Genomic DNA, 21,808 nt, shown 5'->3' with positions numbered 1-21,808 from the left:
ACCAAAAAACAGAACAGAACGTGCTGACAAAACAAAAGGCTAATTCACTGTGCTTTGTGCTATGATGTAGTTGAATTCATCCCCAATGTTTTTGGATTCAGGATAATGCATTTAAGAGCTGTGATACAAAATATTGTAACATTTTCATAGAAAATGCACATTTCTCCAACAGTACTGACAAGGTTGCCCAGAACCCACTGAAATCTACCAAAGACAACACAAACTCTCTAATTTCACTGTATTTATTGTTGGAAACAATACAGCATTTTCAAAATCAAACTAACAATGAGTAGGAACTTAATAGAGTGATTTATATTTTCTGTGAAATAAATTAGCAATGATTGTTGTCCCCAATTTTAATGCATCGTGGTGTTCATTCACAAGTGGGCTTACAACACATGGAAAAGAAACTGCATTATATGTGGCTATCACATGACACCTGCAACACAGTTGGATTGGTATTGAGCCATGTAGAATACACACAATACAGTTTGTAAGTTAAATCAATGTCAACCAAATGTAAAACATTTGTGAAATTATTTATTTGGAAATAAATATTTGGCTTATCTTAAAAAACATGATCATTTAAGCAGTATAAATTGAAGAAAAATCTATTCAGATTTTTTCATGTCATTGAGTTACATTGACAGTTATTAAATAGCATGTTGTTAGTTGTTAGAAATTAAAAATGCCATTTCAAAAGGAAAAAAAAACACATGAACATTATACAGAGGTTTCCCAAATAACACTGCATAAATGAAAATTGTGTGTCATATTGTTCTCTAGCAACAGTGGCATTTAAGAAACACCAACAAACAAAAATGTTTCATGTTCAAGCAGTACATGCACTATGACCTAATTAAAAACAAACACATTTCATAGGCGGCCTCATATTAGAGATTCCAGTTTTAAGTAAAGTGTTTAAGTAAAGAATGAAAACTGTTTTGTATTAAAACTGCATTGAGTAAGTTCAGTTACAGTTTGCTAATGTAAAAAAAAAAAGTACAGTGACATTCTCAAACAGAAATAGAGCTTTTGTTTTCTAAAATTAAAAAGGCTTAATGAGGATTCATTGTCCCAATGAATAATTCTCCAGATTAACTCTACCCATATGAGGGGTAGTTTCATCCCTCACAACTCTCACCATTTTCCTTAAATATTCATATAAAGCTCATACTTCAACATTTGGTAATATCAAATAAATATAAAAAGAAAAACACATTGTCTGACTAATCAATTATTCTGCTGCTTCTAAAAACATGAAAAAATTACTACAAGCTCCTATAATGGCCTATAAACCTAACATCACAATTTTAATTTATTAAAAATAATATAACAGTATAAATGAAGAGAAAGACGAATGGAGAGACAGGATTTCTACCATTCAGCCTTTTCCCAAATATGTGAGCAAACAGAACAATTTTGTATTCATGGTTTGCAGTATTGTGTCATAGTATACCATTTGTCATGAATATATCATCATTCTCAAATTCATAACAATGTATCACATTATCACACACACCTGCATGTGGAATACCATCGTTTTACTAGTCATACTTCCTCATTTAGTGCTATACAAAGAGATTCTGTGACATTCAATGACATGATTGGTTGTCATTTTTAGCATGCTCAGAAGGCAGAGCTTTCACTGAGAGAACATCTCCTTTAAACAGTGGCCTAATACGAACATTTCTATCTATATGGACATGTTGATTTTATTGTATGTTTCTCATTGCAGAACTGCCAAATACAGTACTGCAGATGGGTTTTGCAAGTTAAGCCGTATTGATTTGGAAAAGCTACTGACCTACATTTCTAAATGTCCCTTGCCAGTCATTTTTATTGCCTGCATAACTAACATTTATTGCATGTTTCTGAATTAATTTCCCTTAAATAGTCATTACATTATTTAATGTGTAATTCTGTCGGTGTGTAATTGATTATACCTTTACAGTCTACAAAGGCAGAGTTAAGTTCTGGGGTTTTTTTTTTTTTTTCATTAGGTTATTTCAGTTTTAATGTACGTACAATGCACATCCTTTAGAGCCATAGAAACCATTTTGGAGTTATGAAGTAACTCCAGACTTTAGACCACAAACCCCAAATGTCCCATACCTGCCACTGTAAATTCGACAGGTCATAAGAAACTTCTCTAAATATTTAATGTATCCTTCATCACACACAATAACTGTATGGACCAATCAAAAACATACACAAACACTGGAAAAAAAAGAGAAAAACCCAAGAAAGAGAACTCGCTTTTAAACACACTTTTGCTTTTTGTCTTCACAAGGAAATGCAGGACCTTAAATAATTTAACATAATACAAAAATAATTTGTAGAAGTACCGTGCTGGAGCACCATATGATATGCAGTAATGGTAAATTAAACTCAAATCTGTTAACTGATTGAGCTGCTATAACAAAACAAAAACAAAAAACTAAGAAACCACAGAGTTGGACTGGAGTGGAGTGACTACTACTGAACTTGAAACAATAAACAATTCACACTACAATTCAGGAAATAGAAAGAAATATTGGGAAAAACCCACTCGTGAATTTGAAGTGAAAGAAAATTAGAGGCGTTCAAACTGATGAAGTACCTACTGGTAATTTTTAGTAAGCTCCAGGTAAAATACCTTACCTTGTGCTTCCACAGCACTACTGTAGCATCACTAGTAAATTTGGAACTAAACAAGATATCAAGGTAGGCTGACTTGGCTCCTTTTTACAGGTTTGAGAGGACAAGGAATTTTGAAAGTGAACTTGTACTTTATTGACCCTGGAGGGTAATTTGTCCTATGCATTTGATCCACCCTAGCTTATTAGGAGCAGTGGACAGCCAAAGTACAGTGCTCAAGGACCATCTCCAGTTTAGAGGCCAGTGGCTTGGTCCAGGGTATACCTAATCTCGACTACATGTCTTCGGAGGAAACCGAAGTACCCAGAGGAAAGCAGAGAGCAGAGAGCAGAGAGGATCCAGCCAGCCAAGACTCAAACCCGGAACCTCCTTTTTGAACCACTGTGCCACCGTGCTGCCAACATGCCTACAAATACACACGGAAGATTGTCTAGCTAAGCCAGGGCTCCAAATATAGACATAGGGAACCATGCAGGGAGGGCCAACTCCTTAGCATGTAGCAGTAGCATCTCTAAAACATGCTCTTGGTTCAGTCATTGTGCTCTTAAATTGGTGTTGACTGTATATATCCTTCCATGTCTTCATCCAAGACCAGTAAAGGGCTAAAGACTACACCACTACGATAACCAGAGAACAGAATTTGAAATGCTTTAAAGAGAATTTTGTTCAGACAATTTAGTCTTGTTTGTATGTATAAATGTTTGCTCAGTGCAATATATTTTGAAGAATTACTGATAAATCAGAGTTCCATCACAAATTCTGTAATGGCTACAAGGTCAGGTTCTGAATTACTATGTATTTTGGTAGAACTATATCATAAATATAATTAAACATAAGAAAAGCTGCTTTTAGAACTGGAGAAATTCCCTGGTATTTCTAATTCCTATTGTTCACTTATTTTTTCCAGTGATGTTTGCGTTTTCCCTATATAACCTCATTGTGGAGCCTGCAGTCTTCAAATCAGTGTAACTACAAGCAGCAGAGCCCAAAGTGCCAATGTTCTGATAATTCCCATAGCTGGTGGGAAAGTGCACTGTTCAGCATATGGCTGTTTGTCCTGTAAGTTAAACCATCCATCCTGTCAATTAGAATCATCCATACACCAAGCCCTTCCACAGTATGGTCACTGTGCCCAGAACTGCGTGAATGTGAACTTGTGCCCTCTTCATATCACCATACCATCAGACAAGGCTAAAATGACATCATAACCAGACCAAGAGAAGTGACTATTTAGCTTTGTGCGACTCGTACCTATACCCCATTTGCAAAGGTCATATTGGATTCCTGATTGATGCTTTCTTTAACTTCGGGTGGCAGAGTGGTGAAAAGATGGTCTTCAACGAAGAGGCCACTTTTCCGTAGGAGGCGACACTGCCCCAGCTGGGATGGGAGGCGGTCCAAACAGTTTCCTTTCAGTTCTAGATGTGAGAGCTGAACTAACTGGCCTATTTTCTCAGGAATGGTGGAGATGCTGTTATGCCCCAGACAAAGAGTCTTTAGCTTGATGCACTTGAATAGCTGCTTGGGAACCACCTCCACCTTGTTGCTTGTGATGGAAAAATGCTGAAGATTTTGCAAGAAGCCCACTTCCAGTGGGATGACTACAATGGAGTTATGACTGACATCCAAGTACCTCAACTTAAGGAGGCTGAATAAGGGCGTGGGAAGAGACTCTAGTTTGTTGTGTGAAAGGTAGAGTGACTCAAGGTTTTTGACATGGCTTATGGACAATGGAATGGTGATGATTTTGTTATGCCACAGTTTGAGGCAAGTCAACCTCTTGAGGTGCTGGAAACTAATGACCTCTTCAATGGTACGAATATTATTAGATTTCAAATCCAGCTCTTGTAAGTTAGTCAAGCTAAAAATAGCATGAGGGATTCGCTCGAGTTCACAATTATGCAACTCCAGCTCACCTAAGTTCAGCATTTTCTTCAAGCTGTTAAGTACTAACAGTTTAGTACCATCATTATGCACCACCAGTTTGGTGAGGTGCGGAGACAGGTCCGTTATGTTTGAGGGGATCTTAGTGAGGTTGCTCTTAAGATGCAAGATCTTTAGATGCCTCAGATCTCGTAGGGATTCTAAACCTATCATTTTGTTATTTTCAGAGTTTAGGTTGCCTATCAAGTACAATTCCTTCAAGCTCTTCAACAAATATACCCAAGTGGGAATCTCCGCAACATCTGTAAACTTCACATGAAGGCACCTGAGGTGGTCACGGAGAAAACTAAATGCAGTCTGCTCAACTTTGGCCGGACAGTGATAAAAATGCAGCTCCTGAATGTTGATCATTTGGGAAATCTTAGCTGTGATCCTAGCCTCAGGAATTAGCTCCAGTTTCAAAATCTCCAGGTCAGTGAGGTCAAATACGGCATCGGGCACTCCAGAGAGCATGAAAAGGTGGAGCTCCAGCTTGTCCTGGGCGTTGCGAGTCACATGTTGGCGGAGCTTCTCGAAGGTCCACTCATGGTTCAAACTTATTTCCCGCAGCTTGTTCTCACTGACTTCAGAGAGAAAAACCCCAAACCGCTTTGAGTACAACTGGTCATACTGGTCAACCATGTGCAAAAGGAAAGCAAAGTCATTCTTAACATCGGGAATGTCACTGAAGCTGCTCTCCTCTCGAACCTTCTCAAAGGAATACTCCTTCAGGGAGCGTCTGAACAACCAGAAGAGGGTGTATATACACACCATGCCATACACGCACATGAGGGCAATGTAGCTGATGAGCAGCTTTCTCAACATGAATGCCATGTTGTGTGTGCACTGAAATCTAGCATACCCAGTTAAATGTTTGATATTAGGCTGACACAGGTGCTCAAAGTTAATGGCAGCTACAAAGGTTGATGTGTAACACAAAATCATGATAAATTTTACAGTTTTGATAATGGTCTGGGCAACATAGAGCTTGTAGATCAAGTCACTGTCCTCCACATGGGCGCGGAACTTCCTCACCTTCTCAAAAAGAGCTTTGGCCTGCTCTCCATCTTTTTTATCCAGTATGGTCATGCTTGGGACTTCAATGACAGGCTTCTCTGCAGAGAATTTTACCCCAGCTTTTGTTAGCATAGGGGTGGACTGATTTGGACTTCCTTCTTCGCTGCTGGTTGAAAAATGCTTTGGTAAAGAGGTTGTACCTGTGAGTCTCTGCTTGTTCTCTTCAGAGTCCTCACAGGCAGTCTCAGACAATGCCTTTGTAGTCCATGGTGACTCAAAACATTTCCCTAAAATGGACACAAAATGCTCAATTTTTGAACTGGTCTTTGGATATTTGAACCAAAAATTGCTGCTGACCATGAGTACAATGGTGTGGATGAGAGCGAGGTAAGGAAAGTACTTGGAATACCAGGGCAAGGCGTCATGGTAGCACATCTGATTGACAAAGACATACTGCTGAAAATCTAGGTTAGTTCGAACCCCTGTTGGTTCTGGCTGGCCGGGATATTTGTTTTCCGTGAGCATAGCTGGCTGGGCGATTTCCCGAATCACACTCTCGGGTACATCTTTAGAGGTCAGTGGAGCAGCCGCCAGTGTGACTCTGTTGACCTTCTCTCCATTGCCTGAGGCAACTGTAGTCTCTGCTGGCCTCTGAGTGGTGAAGCTGTTTGGGCTTCCAGGCCCTTCTCCGGATTCCAAAATGGGAAGGCAAACTACTTGGTCTTTGGTTAACTGCATTGTCCCGGCAAATATTGCCAACATCAGCATGACGACTCCGAGGTAATCCATGAAGACGTCCCACCATGGTTTCAGAATTCGGTAAGTTGGCTGGACATCATTGAGAGAGGCTACTTCTGTGAGAGTAAACATTCCTGCCACAGAAGAAGAAAATTTAGTTAAGTTTGGTCGAATATACTTAATACTAAAATACACATTGAAAGTTATTGCAATCAAGAAACCTGAAAACAGATATGCAATAGTTAATACGTATTTTAACATTTTTTAAATTCTCAGAACGAATAAATGGATTATAGTCTTGAATCAAATAAATGACCACAGATGATAACACAAACACACTAGGCTCAACTCCCCCTATGCCCATCAGAACAATCTCCAGGGGAGTGAAAGAGCATGAACAAGAATGATCACTTTACAGAACAGTGCCATCTCTACCAAGGCACTCATACAGAATAACAAAGCAAATAAATTAGCTGTCCTGATGAGATTACCCATCACTGAGAATCATGATTGCAACACATGAAAAAAAATACTCCGAGAATGCAAATGGCGGCCAAAGACAATGTTTTATTAAGTCTCAAGTTGCAATTTCTGCTCCATTTCTTGAAATGTCTACAGCCAGTATTAATGCCTTCTTCTCATCTTTCCGAGTGCTGGACCCCACACTGGAACATTCCTGTAACCAACACCATAAGATCATCAACAATGAATGACCCTGTCATGTTATAATATCTTGAGCATAGAACTAAAAACCGTGGCAAAAGGCGTTTCTCCAGTGCGATGGTTCTGAACAAGTGTATGGCTACTGAGAGCAGCAGAAGTTGTTTAATTAAACGGTTTTAATGAAAGATAATTGTATTATCATGTTGGTTCATTTTAGCCTTGAAAGTAGATCCTCAATTAAGCTGCTATAGTTGGCTGAGAAACACAATTCATTGTCTCTGCATTTAATCAAATACCACTAACACACCTGAACAGTCACACTTTTTGTGTACTTTTGAACACATACCACACCTATCCTAATTAATTAAATGAGCCAATAGATAAAGTTCTGCATATTAAGTATGGTTTGGATCAAGTTGTTTAAAAGAAAAAACTACATTTGTTTTCTGTATTAAACCTCATGTGCATGTGTATGCATGTACACATATTTATGTATATTTTTTCTCCCCTCTTGTAAAATAACACAGTTCTTTCCCTAGTGACAGGTCTTTCAACAAGGCTACCAGTCATAATCTAATACAGAACTTTGGCTTTGATGTTAATATCTCAACCGTAAGGCACTAATGGGAAAGCTTTATCGGAATCTAACCAGTGGAATTTATGTCAGTGTAAGAATTTAGAACGTCTAGTTTCACGCTGAAGACTGGGGTCAGCTAAATGATTTTGACTTTCATCTAGGCTGAGAGTAAAAGCATGACTACCAGCTAATTGAAAATTGCAAACCTGAACCAGACTAAAAAGTTTTAGGAAACGCCACCAAAAGGAAACTCCTGATTTCAACTGGTTTTGAAAAATCCAATGGCAGGAGTTCTTTAAAAGGTACCCTTGGTGGGTATAAAAGAAAGCAAATCCCAAAGTAATGCATTCTGTTAATCACACATTATAACTCCTTTTCTGGCCAACTTACCAGTAGGGTTACATTCCAAATATGCAAAAATACATCTCTCTCTCTCTCTCTGACACACACACACACACACACACACACACACACACACAGTATTTCAACAGTGACACAATTTCTGTAGCTTTGGCTTTGTATTCCAGGACATTGGATTTAACAAGTGGAAAAATGCAGATAAACCCACACATTGGTAAAAAATGCAAAAAATCCAAAGAGGGGGCTACAGCAGAAATTTTATCTATTATGAAGCCCAAAGGTTAAAGATAGCAATCAAACAGCAAACATTTCGGTCTTAGATGTTCATCAGGATGAAGACATTCAACGTGAATGTACTAAAAAGATTCAAGGTTAAAAACCATGCGGTTCCCGACAATATAGGTGGATGTAATTAGTTGAAAGACCACAGCCGGTATTGAAGAGTGCACCAATAACTGTACGAGTCATGGAAGCCTAACAATATTGCCAACTATTGCAAATCACATAACAATAGGAGTTTAAGTTTCTTAGTATTACAAGGATTTAATACAAAAAAGGCAAGAGATAATCATCCAGGACTGATAAACCCCTGGCCACCTAAATAGAAAACACAAAACAAGGACAAAAACTTAAATTAGAGGCTGACTGGACAAGGTGACTGGCTTCTTTCCACGCCATCTTGTGCAGCCTGTGATCAGTCCAGAAAAAACATTTACTAGTTTAGGAATACAATGTTAGATCATTTATTACCTGCATCTCAACTAACACAATTTATTTGATTTTGTGTCCATGCAAATTACAAATATGTAGGAAAAACATACAAACAGTTAAAAACATGCATTATTGAGCATAAGTGCTATCTGTAGCAATGACATTCGCTCACCTATTGCAGACAATTTACTCAAGCGGGTCATCCAATCTCAACTCCACTCCTTTTGTGCCATCCAAAAAATTAATAAAGCATGAAGAGGTGCCAATATTGAACAGAAACTGCTACAAGCAGAGTGTAAATGGATTTTATACTTGAAAGCATTACATCCGGACGGCCTTCATGAAGACTTGAGTTGTTTTCTGTAGATTTAGGCGGCCTACACAGGGTCAATCAGTCAGGGGTGATTATCTCTTCATTTTTTTGTATTTAATCCTTGCAATACTAGGAAATTTAAACTGATGCTGTCTGTGCTTGTGCCCTGATTGTTATGTGATTTATAACACTTTGTATACATACCGCTAGGCTTGCATGACTCATACAATTTATCGGTGCTCTCTTCAATACCAGCTGTAGTCTACTAATTACATCCACCTACATTGTTGGGCACTGCGTGGTTTAAACCTTGAATCTTCTTTGTACATTCAGACACTGATAAATGTCTGAGACTGAAATGTTTGTGGTTTTATTGCTAACTTGAGCATTATGGACTTCATAATAAATTACATTTCTGCTGTAGCCCCCTCTTTGGATTTTTTCCCCCCATTTTATTCCAGTGTGCACGTTTATTCACATTTTCCCACTTGTTTGATCACATTTGACCGACGCACCTGGTTTGATGCTCTAGATCTAAGTGGATAAGGCAAAGGCACAAACTTTCTCCAGACTACTTCGGAAGATTGGATTTGAAATGAAACAATGAACATGAGGTTAAAGTGCAAACTGTCAGCTTTAATTCCAGATTATTTTCATCCCTATCAGGTGATCTGTGTAGGAATTACAGCAATGCTTTTCTATACAGTCTTATTTTGGGACCAAAAGTAATTGGATAAATTAATATACTCTTAAATGTCAGTCATCATATTTAGTACTTGGTTGTAAATCCTTTGCATTCAATGACTGCCTGAAGTCTGCAACACATAGACATCACCAGACACGGGGTATCTTCCCTGGTGATGCTCTGCCAGGCCCGTTCTGCAGCTATTTTCATTTCTCGGGTTGTTTCACGGGCTCTTTGTTCTCAATCTTGCCAATCAATCAGGAAGTGAAACGCACGTTCAGTTACATTCTGGTCAGGTGATTGGCTTAGCCAGTCAATATCATTCCACTTTTTAACCCTGAAAAACTCCTTGGTTGCTTCAGCAGTATTTTTTGGATCATGGTCCTGGTGCAAGGTGCTCTACAATGAGTTTTGTACAATTCAGAATTCATCCTGCTGCTGTCACCAGACACATCATCAATAAAGAGCCACTACAATGTTGCCATTTGGTTAAAAAAATAAATAAAACTATGTTATGTTTGAATAACTCATTCAGATATCTGAGTTTTGACAAGAGATTCAGAACTCTGTCCAGTTGTTTCACATTTCATATATGCCAGTCATAAATTAATATGGTCAGAGTAGCCAATCAGAAAACAAGAAATTGATTCATGGGAGGCATCAGAGTATTTTCAGTTTAAATTTTCTCTCAAAAGTTTAAACATAATGCTGTTAGATGGCTCTTTCTGCTAGGACACCCCACACAGTATGGTCTCAAATCCAGCAGCAACAGTCCAAATCATGGTTTGCAGCCATGTAAAAAATGGCTTCAATTGGCAGGCTTTTTCTTGTCCCATCATGCAAGACCAAGCCTTCTGCTACAAGCCTGCGGCAGTCACACATGATGCGTCCTCTGATCCATGGCTCCAGGTGGTAGGATTTCCCAGAGGAGGCCAATGGTGTGCAATGGACAGAAATGACTCACCAATTGAAATCCTTCCCCTCCCTAGGTGTAGCTATGGCCAATTAGACACCATTTCCTTTTTTGCATGCATTTTTCTTTTGAGATGTATAATGACATAACAAGTTCGTATTTCTAGGTGCTTTCGTAGCTATTGTTACAGTTAAACTATGGCTGTCTAAACACAAACTGCTCAAAGAATTATATCATCTATACTCACTGTGCAAGCAACTCATATTTTAACTTAAGGAATTAGGGAAGAGGAACAATCTCAAAATAATCTTTTTGTTTGTTATTGGCAAAGTGAAATAACAAACATACCCTTTCACAAGCCAAACCTATTAGGATGGCCAAACCATTAGAGTACTATAGTACCTGTCCATAATCAGTATGAAATGCATTATAGACCTACAACATGAGAAGTTTTCAATATCAGTCATAGATATGAGTTGACACCTACCTTTAACCAAAGAAACCAAAAGCACGACTAACAAAAAAGGAATGCATGGCATTCACTGTAAATATGTGCGGTTTCAAAAAATATAATGTAAATATATTTCAGAGCAATTTAAAATATATACAGTGCATTTGGACAGTGACACAATTTTTGATGTTTTAGCTCTGTACACCAGCACAATGGATATGAAATGAAAAAGAAAGAGGTTAAAGTGCAGACTGTCAGCTTTAAGGGTACCATATAGCAAGCTGTTATATGATAACAGCATAACAGCAAGCTGTTATCATTCACTGTTGAATGGTTATCACTTTAACACCAGATAAGCCAACATGTTTATGTTAAACATTTTTAATGTTGTTAAATATTTCACACCGATAAGTGTTCATGCTTCAAATAAAAAATTGTGAAATTGATGGATTATTACTCAATTTTGACTAATCCTCATTTTTCTGGAGGTACAGAATATATCAGTTTAATTCTCACTTAATGTTTAGGTCTACTGAAAAACCAAACACAGCCAAACACTGCAATACCGACATAAAGGGAATCAACAAAGTGAACTACAAGAGATTGTTCAGGTTGAGTTCTGTTAGTAGAACAAGTGGACATAAATAGATATTAGCGAGGCAGAGGCAGAAACTTGACTAGACTTGATTAGGTGTTAGTATCCAATACTCTATCTAGTCTGTAGACAATCACAGCACTAATTTAGTCAGGAAAATGGGGAACAATGTTGGGTTGAATGGCCTTTTCTCATCATTATGTTATGTTATGTTATTTTGGCTATATCGCCTAGTCCTACAACAGGGTTCTTTATGCCCACTCAGTTTTTCATTTTTTATTCCCTAAACATGTCCTTTAAAAAAATAATGTACAGTTATTTAGGATGCACAGTAAATTCTGTGACATCTTACAAATCACGTCCTGAATCAAATGTTGACAGCTGGTTGGCTGGATGTCGAAAAAAATTCAATTCAGCAACAATTCCACAATAACATCCAGCGGCCTACATTGTCACTAACTAAATACAACTCTCAGAGTACTTTTCCATACAAGAGGACAAGCATACGTGGGAACTATTAAAAATCCTCGGATCAATCACATTTCACTTAGGCTATTTAATGAAATAAACATTCAGGTGGAGGTTCCACATTCTACTGCCACAAGCAGATTAGTCATGTGAATATTGCGCTTTTTCCTTCCAGTGCCACCTCAAATAAAATTCCCCACTATGAGGATCCATTTTAAATAAGCCAATGTTAGTGTTATAGAGGAAGCATGTGTCTGGAACCACCTCTTTCATAAGTGTGCTCAAAAATGACTTGCGTCACATTTACAAGTTTTTCCAGTCAGGCTCTAAAATCTAAACACATTTCACCCAAAGATAAAGGAAAAACCATTTGGCCTTCTACTGTAATACAAGTATGAAAAACCTGTTATCTTGCATTGCAAAGTTGGCTAGTATAACTCATTGTCATCATTTTTTTCTGAAAAAGAATGTGTGGCTTTAATCGATTTAAGTTGACTCTCTTCCCTTTGCTGTTGGTATGGAAAGAATGTTACAGTACTAGAGAATATTTTAATTAAACACCTCTCCAGCTCAGGATTAGACCAAAATCCTTTGTTTTACCCAATAAAATGTAGGTATGTTCCATAGACACTTAGAATATCTCACACTCCCTCTCCCTCAAATTTGGACATTTCACTATTTTCTCTACAAGATGATAAGTTGATTTGTCCTTGTGGTTACTCGAATACTATTTTTATTTATTTATTTTTGATGCCTAAAGCGTTTTTTTCAGCAGCAGACCCACTTAAAGGCATCGCAGAGAATTTTCTTTCCTTTACACAACACCAGAACAGGTAATGTAAATAACAAAGGTGGAAAGACCGGGTTCAGAAAGTAAAAGTCCTCCCCAGTATTTTGTTCCAATCACCTGAGTTTGCTAATGAACACAATTCCTCTGCCAGGAGGTACAACTCATTAGTGAAATCAGCTGGCCAAGTTCATGAATAAATGGAATAAATGCATGGCAGGACTTTTACTTTCTGACCCCTGCAATTTCCACCTTTGGTAAATAAGCACCCAACAGCTAACAGTTTCCACCAATTATCAGACTTTAGTACACAGGCGACAAACATTGATAAAAGTTTTATCTCAGAATTCAAGGCTTAACGTAGCTAAACATCTTCCCTTAAGCCTATAGTTTTAAGTCTCGTGTGCACTGCACTACAGGGGATGGAGGACGACAAAAATAAAACGAGGCACTTAACCATCTTACACTTGACAATAGTTCCAAACCAAAACAATTAAAAAAGAGAGGGTGACAGATGAGAAGACAAACGTGTGATGCTTGCATTAGATAACGTGCGAGTCTACCACACTAAGTGCGAGCTTGCTTTGGCCTACAAAGAACAAATGAGTGTAACAGGAAATAGCCTTCAAATCATCAACAGCCAATTATATACTGAAATCAATGGGACAACTTTGCGAACTACTTACACGACTATAAGCTTACCTTTTGAATATCCAAGAATAAACAGTGGTGTGTTAATGCAAGGCCGATTTAGTTTGAAGAAAGCAGCCTAGAACCTTGCTTGGCCAGCTTTACATTACCTAACAAGCCAACTAAATAACCAGACAGTGTATATTCACACTCATAGTTGGGGGGAAAAGGTAAGCATGAAAGAAACTGATTACTATGCAAACCAAATTTTTAAAATTTAAAACTATTTGAAATGGCTTAAATAGCTACACAAAACTGCAGGCTGCAGACCAGATTTCATATTTCTCAATTCTGCTGTACTCCTTTGGCAGCAAGACGAGGCAATCTTAATTAGCATGAGTCTTTAATCAAAGTTTCTGCAGTGCCTTCAGAGAAAGGATGCAATGAATATTGCACTGAATAGGGGGGGGGGGCATAAATACAAGTCAGAGTTTGTGATTGGTGATAATCAAGGAACTGCAGTGAAGTGATGATGCGACAAAGGGGGGCGTACACTTGAGTTAGTACAAGTCACCAGAGGGGTGGATAAAAAAAACTCACCCCTATAACTGAGTAACACCAATTATTTTGCAGGATTGTTTTTGAGAAAAAACAATCACAAAACTGTCCCGTCCAGACACAGCAGAGCACGGGTGTCACACTCCATGGGTGTCACTGGACCACACTGCTGGTTGTTGGTGCATTACAGCTTACAGCTGTGCTGTAAGATTCAGATCATGTTATTATTTTTTTAATATGCAGGCAAAATTTTACAAAATAGGAAAAATGCCTTGTAGTAGATGTTTCAAAGGAACTTAAATAAACATCTTTCCCTCACTTATGGCTGGTAATTTACCAGCAACTTTGATGGGTTGTTTTCTCTAACATTCAAATTTCACTAAACACGTATAAATCAATTCACTAAAATCAAAAGATTTAATTTTACGCCACTATAAATCATCAGACAAAAATCCATGAGTCCTAATAATGTAGTTTTCTTTATTATTATTTTTTAAAAGGTAGCAGCCACTTTCCCATTGTTGAGCCAAGCTAGAGTGCAACAAGGCTAAAGGCACCAATACACGTAAAATGAAACAACTAATTGTTCGAACAAGAGACAAACAAAAAGACAAAAAGCATTTTGAGTTTGTATGGCGCAGTGTGTGCAAGACCTCAGTGAGAGCTGTTCACAAACAGCCCACCAGTTTGCAGACATCCCCTTGTCTGCAATTGGTCCATCAAAATATCACATGGTTGGCTGCATCATGGTTGACTGGCTGGGGGGTAGAGTTCAACTTTATTTTCCTGTTCATTTCATCACTGTACTGTCCGGTGGCAGCAGGTTGTGTCTGGATACAGGATACAGGAGATTTCAGAAAGTGATGTCCTATCCGATAGGTTCACCACGATTAAATAATTAAATCCTGCCTTTATGGGAAAGTTTGACCTAATACGTTAGCCAAATTAAGATAAAAAATTTGACAGAAAATAAAATAAAATATGGCTACCAAGCATTACCAGGTTCCCTATCTTTTAAAGGTTTTTTTTCCCACCTTTCATTTGGTTTGCTTTCTGTCCCAACAATTTATCCTTAGTTTGGCTTACAAATTAGGTCAAACTTTACTCACTCTAATTCTTCTATCATGGTAAACCTGTCGAACAGGACACCACTTCCTGAAATCTCCTATATCCCATCTACACATGACCACTGTAGCACTGTCATGGCTGTGAGTGGAATACTTTTGAGATTAATACTTTTGAATGAAGACCTAAGCTTGTGCAAGCTTTATGATCGATCACGCAGAGATTTTAAAGACGTCAAAGTGTGTTTAAGTTCCAATGCTAATCAGCTAACCAAGTAGTGAATGACAAAATGGAAAAATGCATCTAAAGTCATATAACAGGACCACAATATGGAGCATAGTCTATCAGCATCTAGACCCCACTGTTCCACAAGAAAGGCAGGCTAATTTGAAGGAAACTGAAAATATTGTTCACACTAGGCATCACTTAATATCCAATAAATACATTATTGGGTTCAAATCTGGTGACTGGGAAAGCCCTAACATATGTACTATGGGAAAGCCGTGTACTCAAACCATGGAGACTACTCGTAATCTGTGGACACTCCTCTCTGCAGGAAGTGCTTTAACATGCGGTGATGATTGACAACCTAATGCCATTAAGTGACAACTGTTATCGACCGTGCCTTCCAAGGTTAAAAGTTCACCAAATTTACACTTTTGTAAAAATGTAACCTGCTTCATTATGGAACTCCCAGGACTCTTCCCTTTAGGATCACTGTTGCATTTCCATTTCTTTCCTCACTACTTGCAGCTAGCCAAATAGCATACAGGAACAAAGGAATATGCCAGAGAGATGTGTATATTCATATCTTGTTTAACTCCAGCTGTAGGGACCAAAGTGCAAAAAATAAATAAATAAATAACACATTTTGATGCACAATGCTGTTGTAATGCATGGCAAGTTGACTAAGGCTGCTTTATGCATTTGACTATGCCTATGCAGTGCTGTTTTTTGTCATCACATCTTACACTCATACACTGTGTGTGCGCATGTGTGCTATGTGCGAGCGTGTGTGTGACCAAATTAAGATTTTCTAAACATCTTCCTCTGTTAATCAAGAGCGCCTTAAAGCTTTTGAAAGTACAAAAATATTTTTTATTTTAATTTTAAATTTTATCTTCATTTTAGCTACTTTTTCATGGAACAGCAACATCAGTTTAACCATTTTTCATTTGAGTGTTATGCAGGTCAAATATGAACAAGCTTCCCCATTTTTATCTAGCTAGCTCACTATAACTGTGACAGCCAAGCTGTTAGCTTAGCTATTTGTCAAAACATTCCATATTGTCAGAGAAAAGATATTTGCATAACAAAAAAATTACCAACAAAACAATGAAACATTACAAACAGAGCTAGATGTTTATACGTTTTGAAACATGCTCAACGATTAATGGATAAACCTACAATTCATATTTTTCATTGTTTTTATTTTTGGGGGCACATCTATAGATGCACTTACTCCATGATCAGCTGCAACTGTCGTTGGGGCAGCCTTCCACTCATCTGCAGTCTTATGGGACACATGGTTTAATTCCAATGCTATCTTAAGCCAATGTTTTTATTTTTTGCAAACAAACTAATCTACTAAAACACTGTCCTTCTAGAGGCAATAATCTGAACAGAAAACCCCAGAGGCTGTACAGAAAAAAAGAAACTGTGCTCAGGGTTAAAACAGGTAAAACACTGTAGCTGCAACAAAACCACCTTAGCAACAATGGCCCACTGAAGGATCAGGACATCCAGCAAGGCTCTGGAAAGGGCTTTATAAAAGGATTACCCTGTCCATAGCCCCTGTAAAAGGTACGATTTAGCCTCGGTATATTCTGTAAAAGTGGCTATCGAATACACACAGGCACTCTCTCTACGTTGATCAAAGTGAATTAAGAGGCTACTTCAGCAAGCCTCAGCAACGCCAGATAAACACAGGCAATCCCCCAAGGACTTGACGGATTTGTACAGTTTGGAACTGATGGCTGTTCAGAAACAATGGCTGCATAATTATCATCTGAATAAAGGTGCCACAACAGCTGCAGTATTCAGGCCCCCTCATTATTCGAGAATGGACGCGTGGCTCAATGAACTGATTAATAATAGGCTCTAAGCAAAATGTGCAATGGAAAGGACAGTATGCTTGAAACCCCCAACTCCACAGATTACTTTGAGAGCGAAGTAAACTAAATGAGTGAAACTAAACTTTCATTCTCAGGTTGTGGATGAAACAAGAAATACACCATTTACTGGATATTAATTAAATTGCTCACTGCAAAATTAATGGGAAAAATGTATTTCTTGTTTCATGGAACTTCATTGCCAAGTTCATTAACAATATCCTCTTCAATAGTTTTTCCATGGATAGTAATACACAATGACGTAAAATTACAGAGATCTGCAACTGTAGAATGATTGTGTTGGGACTCACCAAGGAGAAAAGTCGGCTCTCCAGTGGTTTTCAAGTTAGATTAGTCTGCCTTCAACTCAAAGAAGCTTTTCAGCAACAATTATTGAGTACGGACTTTAATTGTTAAATTATATCATTGTTACAACTTGTTACAAGTAATTATAGACCGTAGGATAACTGATTTCAACTGCAGTCCAAATACTGTACAGTACAGTATTGGGACAGTTCAGTATGTACAATGAACCCACCAGACTTAGCATTACAAGAGTTATTCCATTGGTGAAAGGAAATACAGTGGAGTCTCTTTCTGATGAGTAAATATAGTGAAACACTTGGTTGTATCGCCAACTATGATACCAAAATATGGGCATATAAAACTGTTCTCTGAAAAACTGAAAGCATAACCTCGTGTAGGACTTACTTTCCATTCACTTTAGGTATTATTGTTAAATTGCCTTTTTTGCCTTTTACTGCAACCCAACATATGAAAAATAAACATTTCAAATCGTAATCACGTGAAGAACAATGAGGCCTTCGGTAAAGTATGCAATTATTCACGCGGCTAAAACGTGTAAAACCCCACTAGTCTAGACAAGTATGCATAAACACATTAAATTTTAAGTTCAACTGCAGGCGACAAGAACACGTACTTTCTAAAGATGAGATGCAATCATAAGCAACTTTTTATAAACGGTGACATCTGCGCTTAAAAAAAGACATACAATTCAGAATAACAAGACTAAACTTCTGACATTTCCACTAATCGACATTTCTCATTTTTCTGATTCACTCATTTGTTCATTTACAATGCATTAACAGAATGCCATCCAGTCTTAAGACGTACGAATCCATAATTAGCTGTAAGTTTCATTGTTCCACAACCCCCCACGATAAGTGTCGAAGCCATGTTGCGGCAAGTAGCCTATACGCACTTAACCACGCTTAAACGCCAAAACGTGGCCGCTGGATACAAAAAGACCACAATCTATCACAGTAAAAGAAATGTTATTATAAAATGTAACCACGTTTAATATCGGATGTATACGCTAACTGTTCAATATGGAACAAAATATCGTAGAATAGTACTTACTGTGACAAGACGTTATTTGGACATCTGAAATTACATATATCCAAACCAACACTTCCGAATAAGCGTTCTGTTTCTACACGTATAGTATTAAAGACAACCCAGCTCTATGCATTTGTGTGGCCATGAAAACGTTTATTTCGCGATACATGAATCGTGGTTTTTGCTTTGTATTTCTTTGCCTGCTGCATAGACATCAGCGCCATTGTGACACAGGCTTTAGCTGGCATGTGAATCAGCTTCATACAATGTGACACCGTACGCTACTTCTCCGCGCTTTCGTTATCTAAAGCCTTAGAATAAAAACCTGTTTCGAGAGTATGGTCGCGAGATTCAAAAACCGGGCTACTCGTGGTCCAGTGTTAAAAACATAATCCGGAGTGTTCGGGAAAGCTCGGGCAAGGTCTGCAAGATCTCCTACAGGAACTTCACGCTTTAGAGTGTTCTGGAAATTACAGTAGCCTAGGATGCGTAGCATCAAACCACAGAAACGCTGTATACCTTTCTAAGTGTTCAGGTGCAATGTATGAGCCAACTGACTACAGACGAAAGACCATTTGTTTCCACTTTCGTTCCAGGTGACAGAATGCGTAAGACTTCCGTCCCATTTGTACACTAAGTATAAAGGCTACATGGGTGCCTCGCGCGCGGCTAACCAGTCTACACCAGTTCTCAAAACATTTTGCAAGATGCGTCTCTCCCAGACTAAGGCATGATGGAAAGAAGCGTTTATCCTCCGCAAAACGAACAATTTTTAAAACCGCAATGTCATAGTCTTATCCACATTCCGTTATAGTTAGGCTACTGCATGCAAATAAATGAAATAACAACTACAATTTATCACCGAAACAGGAAGTGCAAAATGACAGTCCGTGAGTTTACAGGGTAACCTAAACCAGGCTAATATACCTGCGCGGATTATTTGTGTTACAAATGTGTAGAAAATACCTTATAGTGATCAAGTGTATCTGTAATCATTGTCACTTTCATTGTTTTAGTGTTTTGAACTTTGCTTTTGAAGGCTAAGTGAAGTCGAACTGAAGACCTTTGAAACAAAGTCACTGTTGCTACTACAAATCAAGCACAATGTCAGCAGATTCTCTTACGATCTGGGTTAACCCTTTAATGGATTGAACAGGGCCAAACATTTTATTTTAGTGGCATATTATGAAAACCTTCGAATAGACTACTCTTCAACCAGGAAAACACAGGGTCCTGCCGACGAACAGTCTGCATTTTACTTACGATTAAGCTTATAATTTACCGCACTTTCAGTGTACAATGTTTGCATTGAATATTTTTCTATTTTTTTAGGTCACATTGCTTCCCTATAATGTCGATGCCTTCACCTATAGGCTATCTATTGTCGTTCCTTGATCTCAGATTTTTCTAGCTTTGCAAAGGCCTATCGTTAATAGCCTATTTATTCCACAAAAACAAACCGAAATATCTGCATCTACAAACGAATATGAGGGGTGTTTAAACCACACAAGTGCAAACACACAGATTTAAGTAGCCTACATACTGCACCGTACTTTATTTTCAATACAAACAGATATCGTTTATAAATAGAAAAATAGTGAGCACTAGACCTAAAAAACACAAAAAGGCAAAAACGAGTATGTTAGCATACAAACCTTCAGCTGATTGAGATCCACCGCCTTGGTGTTTTTGCTGAAAAAAACGATCCCGCAGTACGTCCCATGCTTTAAAATGTAAACAAAGCCTTTAACGTTTCCCCAAGGAGCTAAACGTACTGTATGGCATGACTGCGAATAAGAAGATTAACAAGACTTCGCTTCATTTGTCCCTCTGAATGAGCTTGCTATGGCCAAAGGTTGGTTGCACGTTCTGTAGCTCGGTCCATGAGAGGGGCTATGGGCCAATAGCAGATTGTTAGCGACGAAAGTGATCACATGAAACTGCACAAGGGATCCCCATCGCTTGGTATCAGGTACCTACATAATTGCGCATTAAGCTACTATATGTGTATATTGCACAGAATGTCAACAGCGAGTAAGCACTCTGACTTTAAAGAAAATATTTCCAGAAACATGTAGGTTGGGGTAGGATTATTATTATTATTATTATTATTATTATTATTATTGTTGTTGTTGTTGCTGTTGTTGCTGTTGTTGTTGTGTGGCCAAAATAGTGGAGACAAATGTGGTTTGTTTAAAGGAAGAAGTGGGTTTTGCCACCGCTTGTGACTGCGGTTGTCCCTGAGAAGGCTACTCAGGGACACATAAAGAAAAGTTGCTGGTGGAAAAGGTTTGATTAAAACTCACAATGACAAGGTGGATCCCTCTCTCAATCTTCCAGCCCAAGCTGCTGACAGTGTCTGAATGTCGGGCAGATTTCCTGGCACTTGAGCTTTTGGTTGCTCTGTTCTGAAAGTACAGGTTTCAGCCAGTTCAAACTAGATGATGAGCGTAGTGGGGCCTGCCTGGGTTCAACCCTTGTGCTTGAGAAAAAAAGGAGAAAGAAAAGGAGAAAGAAGGATGTGTTTTTTTAAAGGGTGAAAGGCTCAGTACAACAGGGGAAAGCTGGCCTTTCAGGTATTCTGGCAAATTGCCATGGCTTGAGAATAATATTGTGGGCACAGTTACATTGCCCTCTAAAAGTCTGGTAACGCTAAAGTGAATTTTGTTATTTTTTGTTATTTAAGGCATTTGGATTTGAGATCAAACAATGAATGAGACAAATTTACAAGCAATCATTTATTTCATGGCATTTATGTGTGTATGTTTTGCCATTTTACAGAAACATCTTTTTGTGTTGAGAATTTTCAGCCAGGCAAAATTAAGTTAACAAATAAACTTCAAAGTAAATAAAAGCAATAAAGTGCAATATATTTTTTTTGCATATCCCTTAAATTCGATGTCATCAAGTCTACGACCCCTTGTCACCACCAAACGTTTGGTATTTTCTGTGGAAATTTTTTTCCAGGCCTTCACTTCAACTTTACTTGATCTTTGTTTCTGGGGGTAGAGTGGGGGGTGGTTCTGTCTTCAGTCTCTTTTTCAGCAAGGGAAATGCATGCTGAGATGGATTTACACCAGGTTACTGCCTTGGCTAGTCCAAAACCTTTCACTTTTTCTCATTGATGAATGCTTTGATTGCATAGGCAGTGTGTTAAGGGTTGTTGTCTTGTTGCAGGATGAAGTGTGCGTGATGAGTTTGGACAAATTTCTTTGTACATATCCAGATAAAATCTGTCTGTCCA

At 38.2% G+C, this 21,808-nt stretch overlaps 1 protein-coding gene across 6 annotated transcripts; it reads right to left on the bottom strand.

Annotated features, from left to right (window-relative positions):
* Positions 1 to 226: 226 nt before the first annotated feature.
* LOC135252469 (volume-regulated anion channel subunit LRRC8D-like) lies at positions 227 to 20,986 on the bottom strand. Of its 6 annotated transcripts, XM_064330555.1 has the most exons (3): positions 20,220 to 20,620; positions 14,072 to 14,859; positions 227 to 6,452 (listed from the first exon to the last, which is right to left on the bottom strand). In XM_064330555.1, exon 3 carries the CDS (start codon positions 6,448 to 6,450, stop codon positions 3,892 to 3,894), a length of 2,559 nt encoding a protein of 852 aa, XP_064186625.1. In that variant the 5' UTR covers positions 6,451 to 6,452; positions 14,072 to 14,859; positions 20,220 to 20,620; the 3' UTR covers positions 227 to 3,891. The 6 variants fall into 6 exon arrangements, 5 of the variants coding, with proteins under 5 accessions (XP_064186625.1, XP_064186626.1, XP_064186622.1 ...); XM_064330556.1 differs by lacking the exons at positions 14,072 to 14,859; positions 20,220 to 20,620 and adding an exon at positions 20,871 to 20,986; XM_064330552.1 differs by lacking the exon at positions 14,072 to 14,859 and having other exon boundaries at positions 20,220 to 20,619.
* Positions 20,987 to 21,808: the final 822 nt, after the last annotated feature.

This window comes from Anguilla rostrata, chromosome 4 (genome assembly GCF_018555375.3).
Source record: "Anguilla rostrata isolate EN2019 chromosome 4, ASM1855537v3, whole genome shotgun sequence".
Taxonomy (NCBI): domain Eukaryota; kingdom Metazoa; phylum Chordata; class Actinopteri; order Anguilliformes; family Anguillidae; genus Anguilla; species Anguilla rostrata.
Note: the sequence above shows the minus strand (reverse complement) of the source record. Positions and strands in the feature narration are given on the sequence as shown.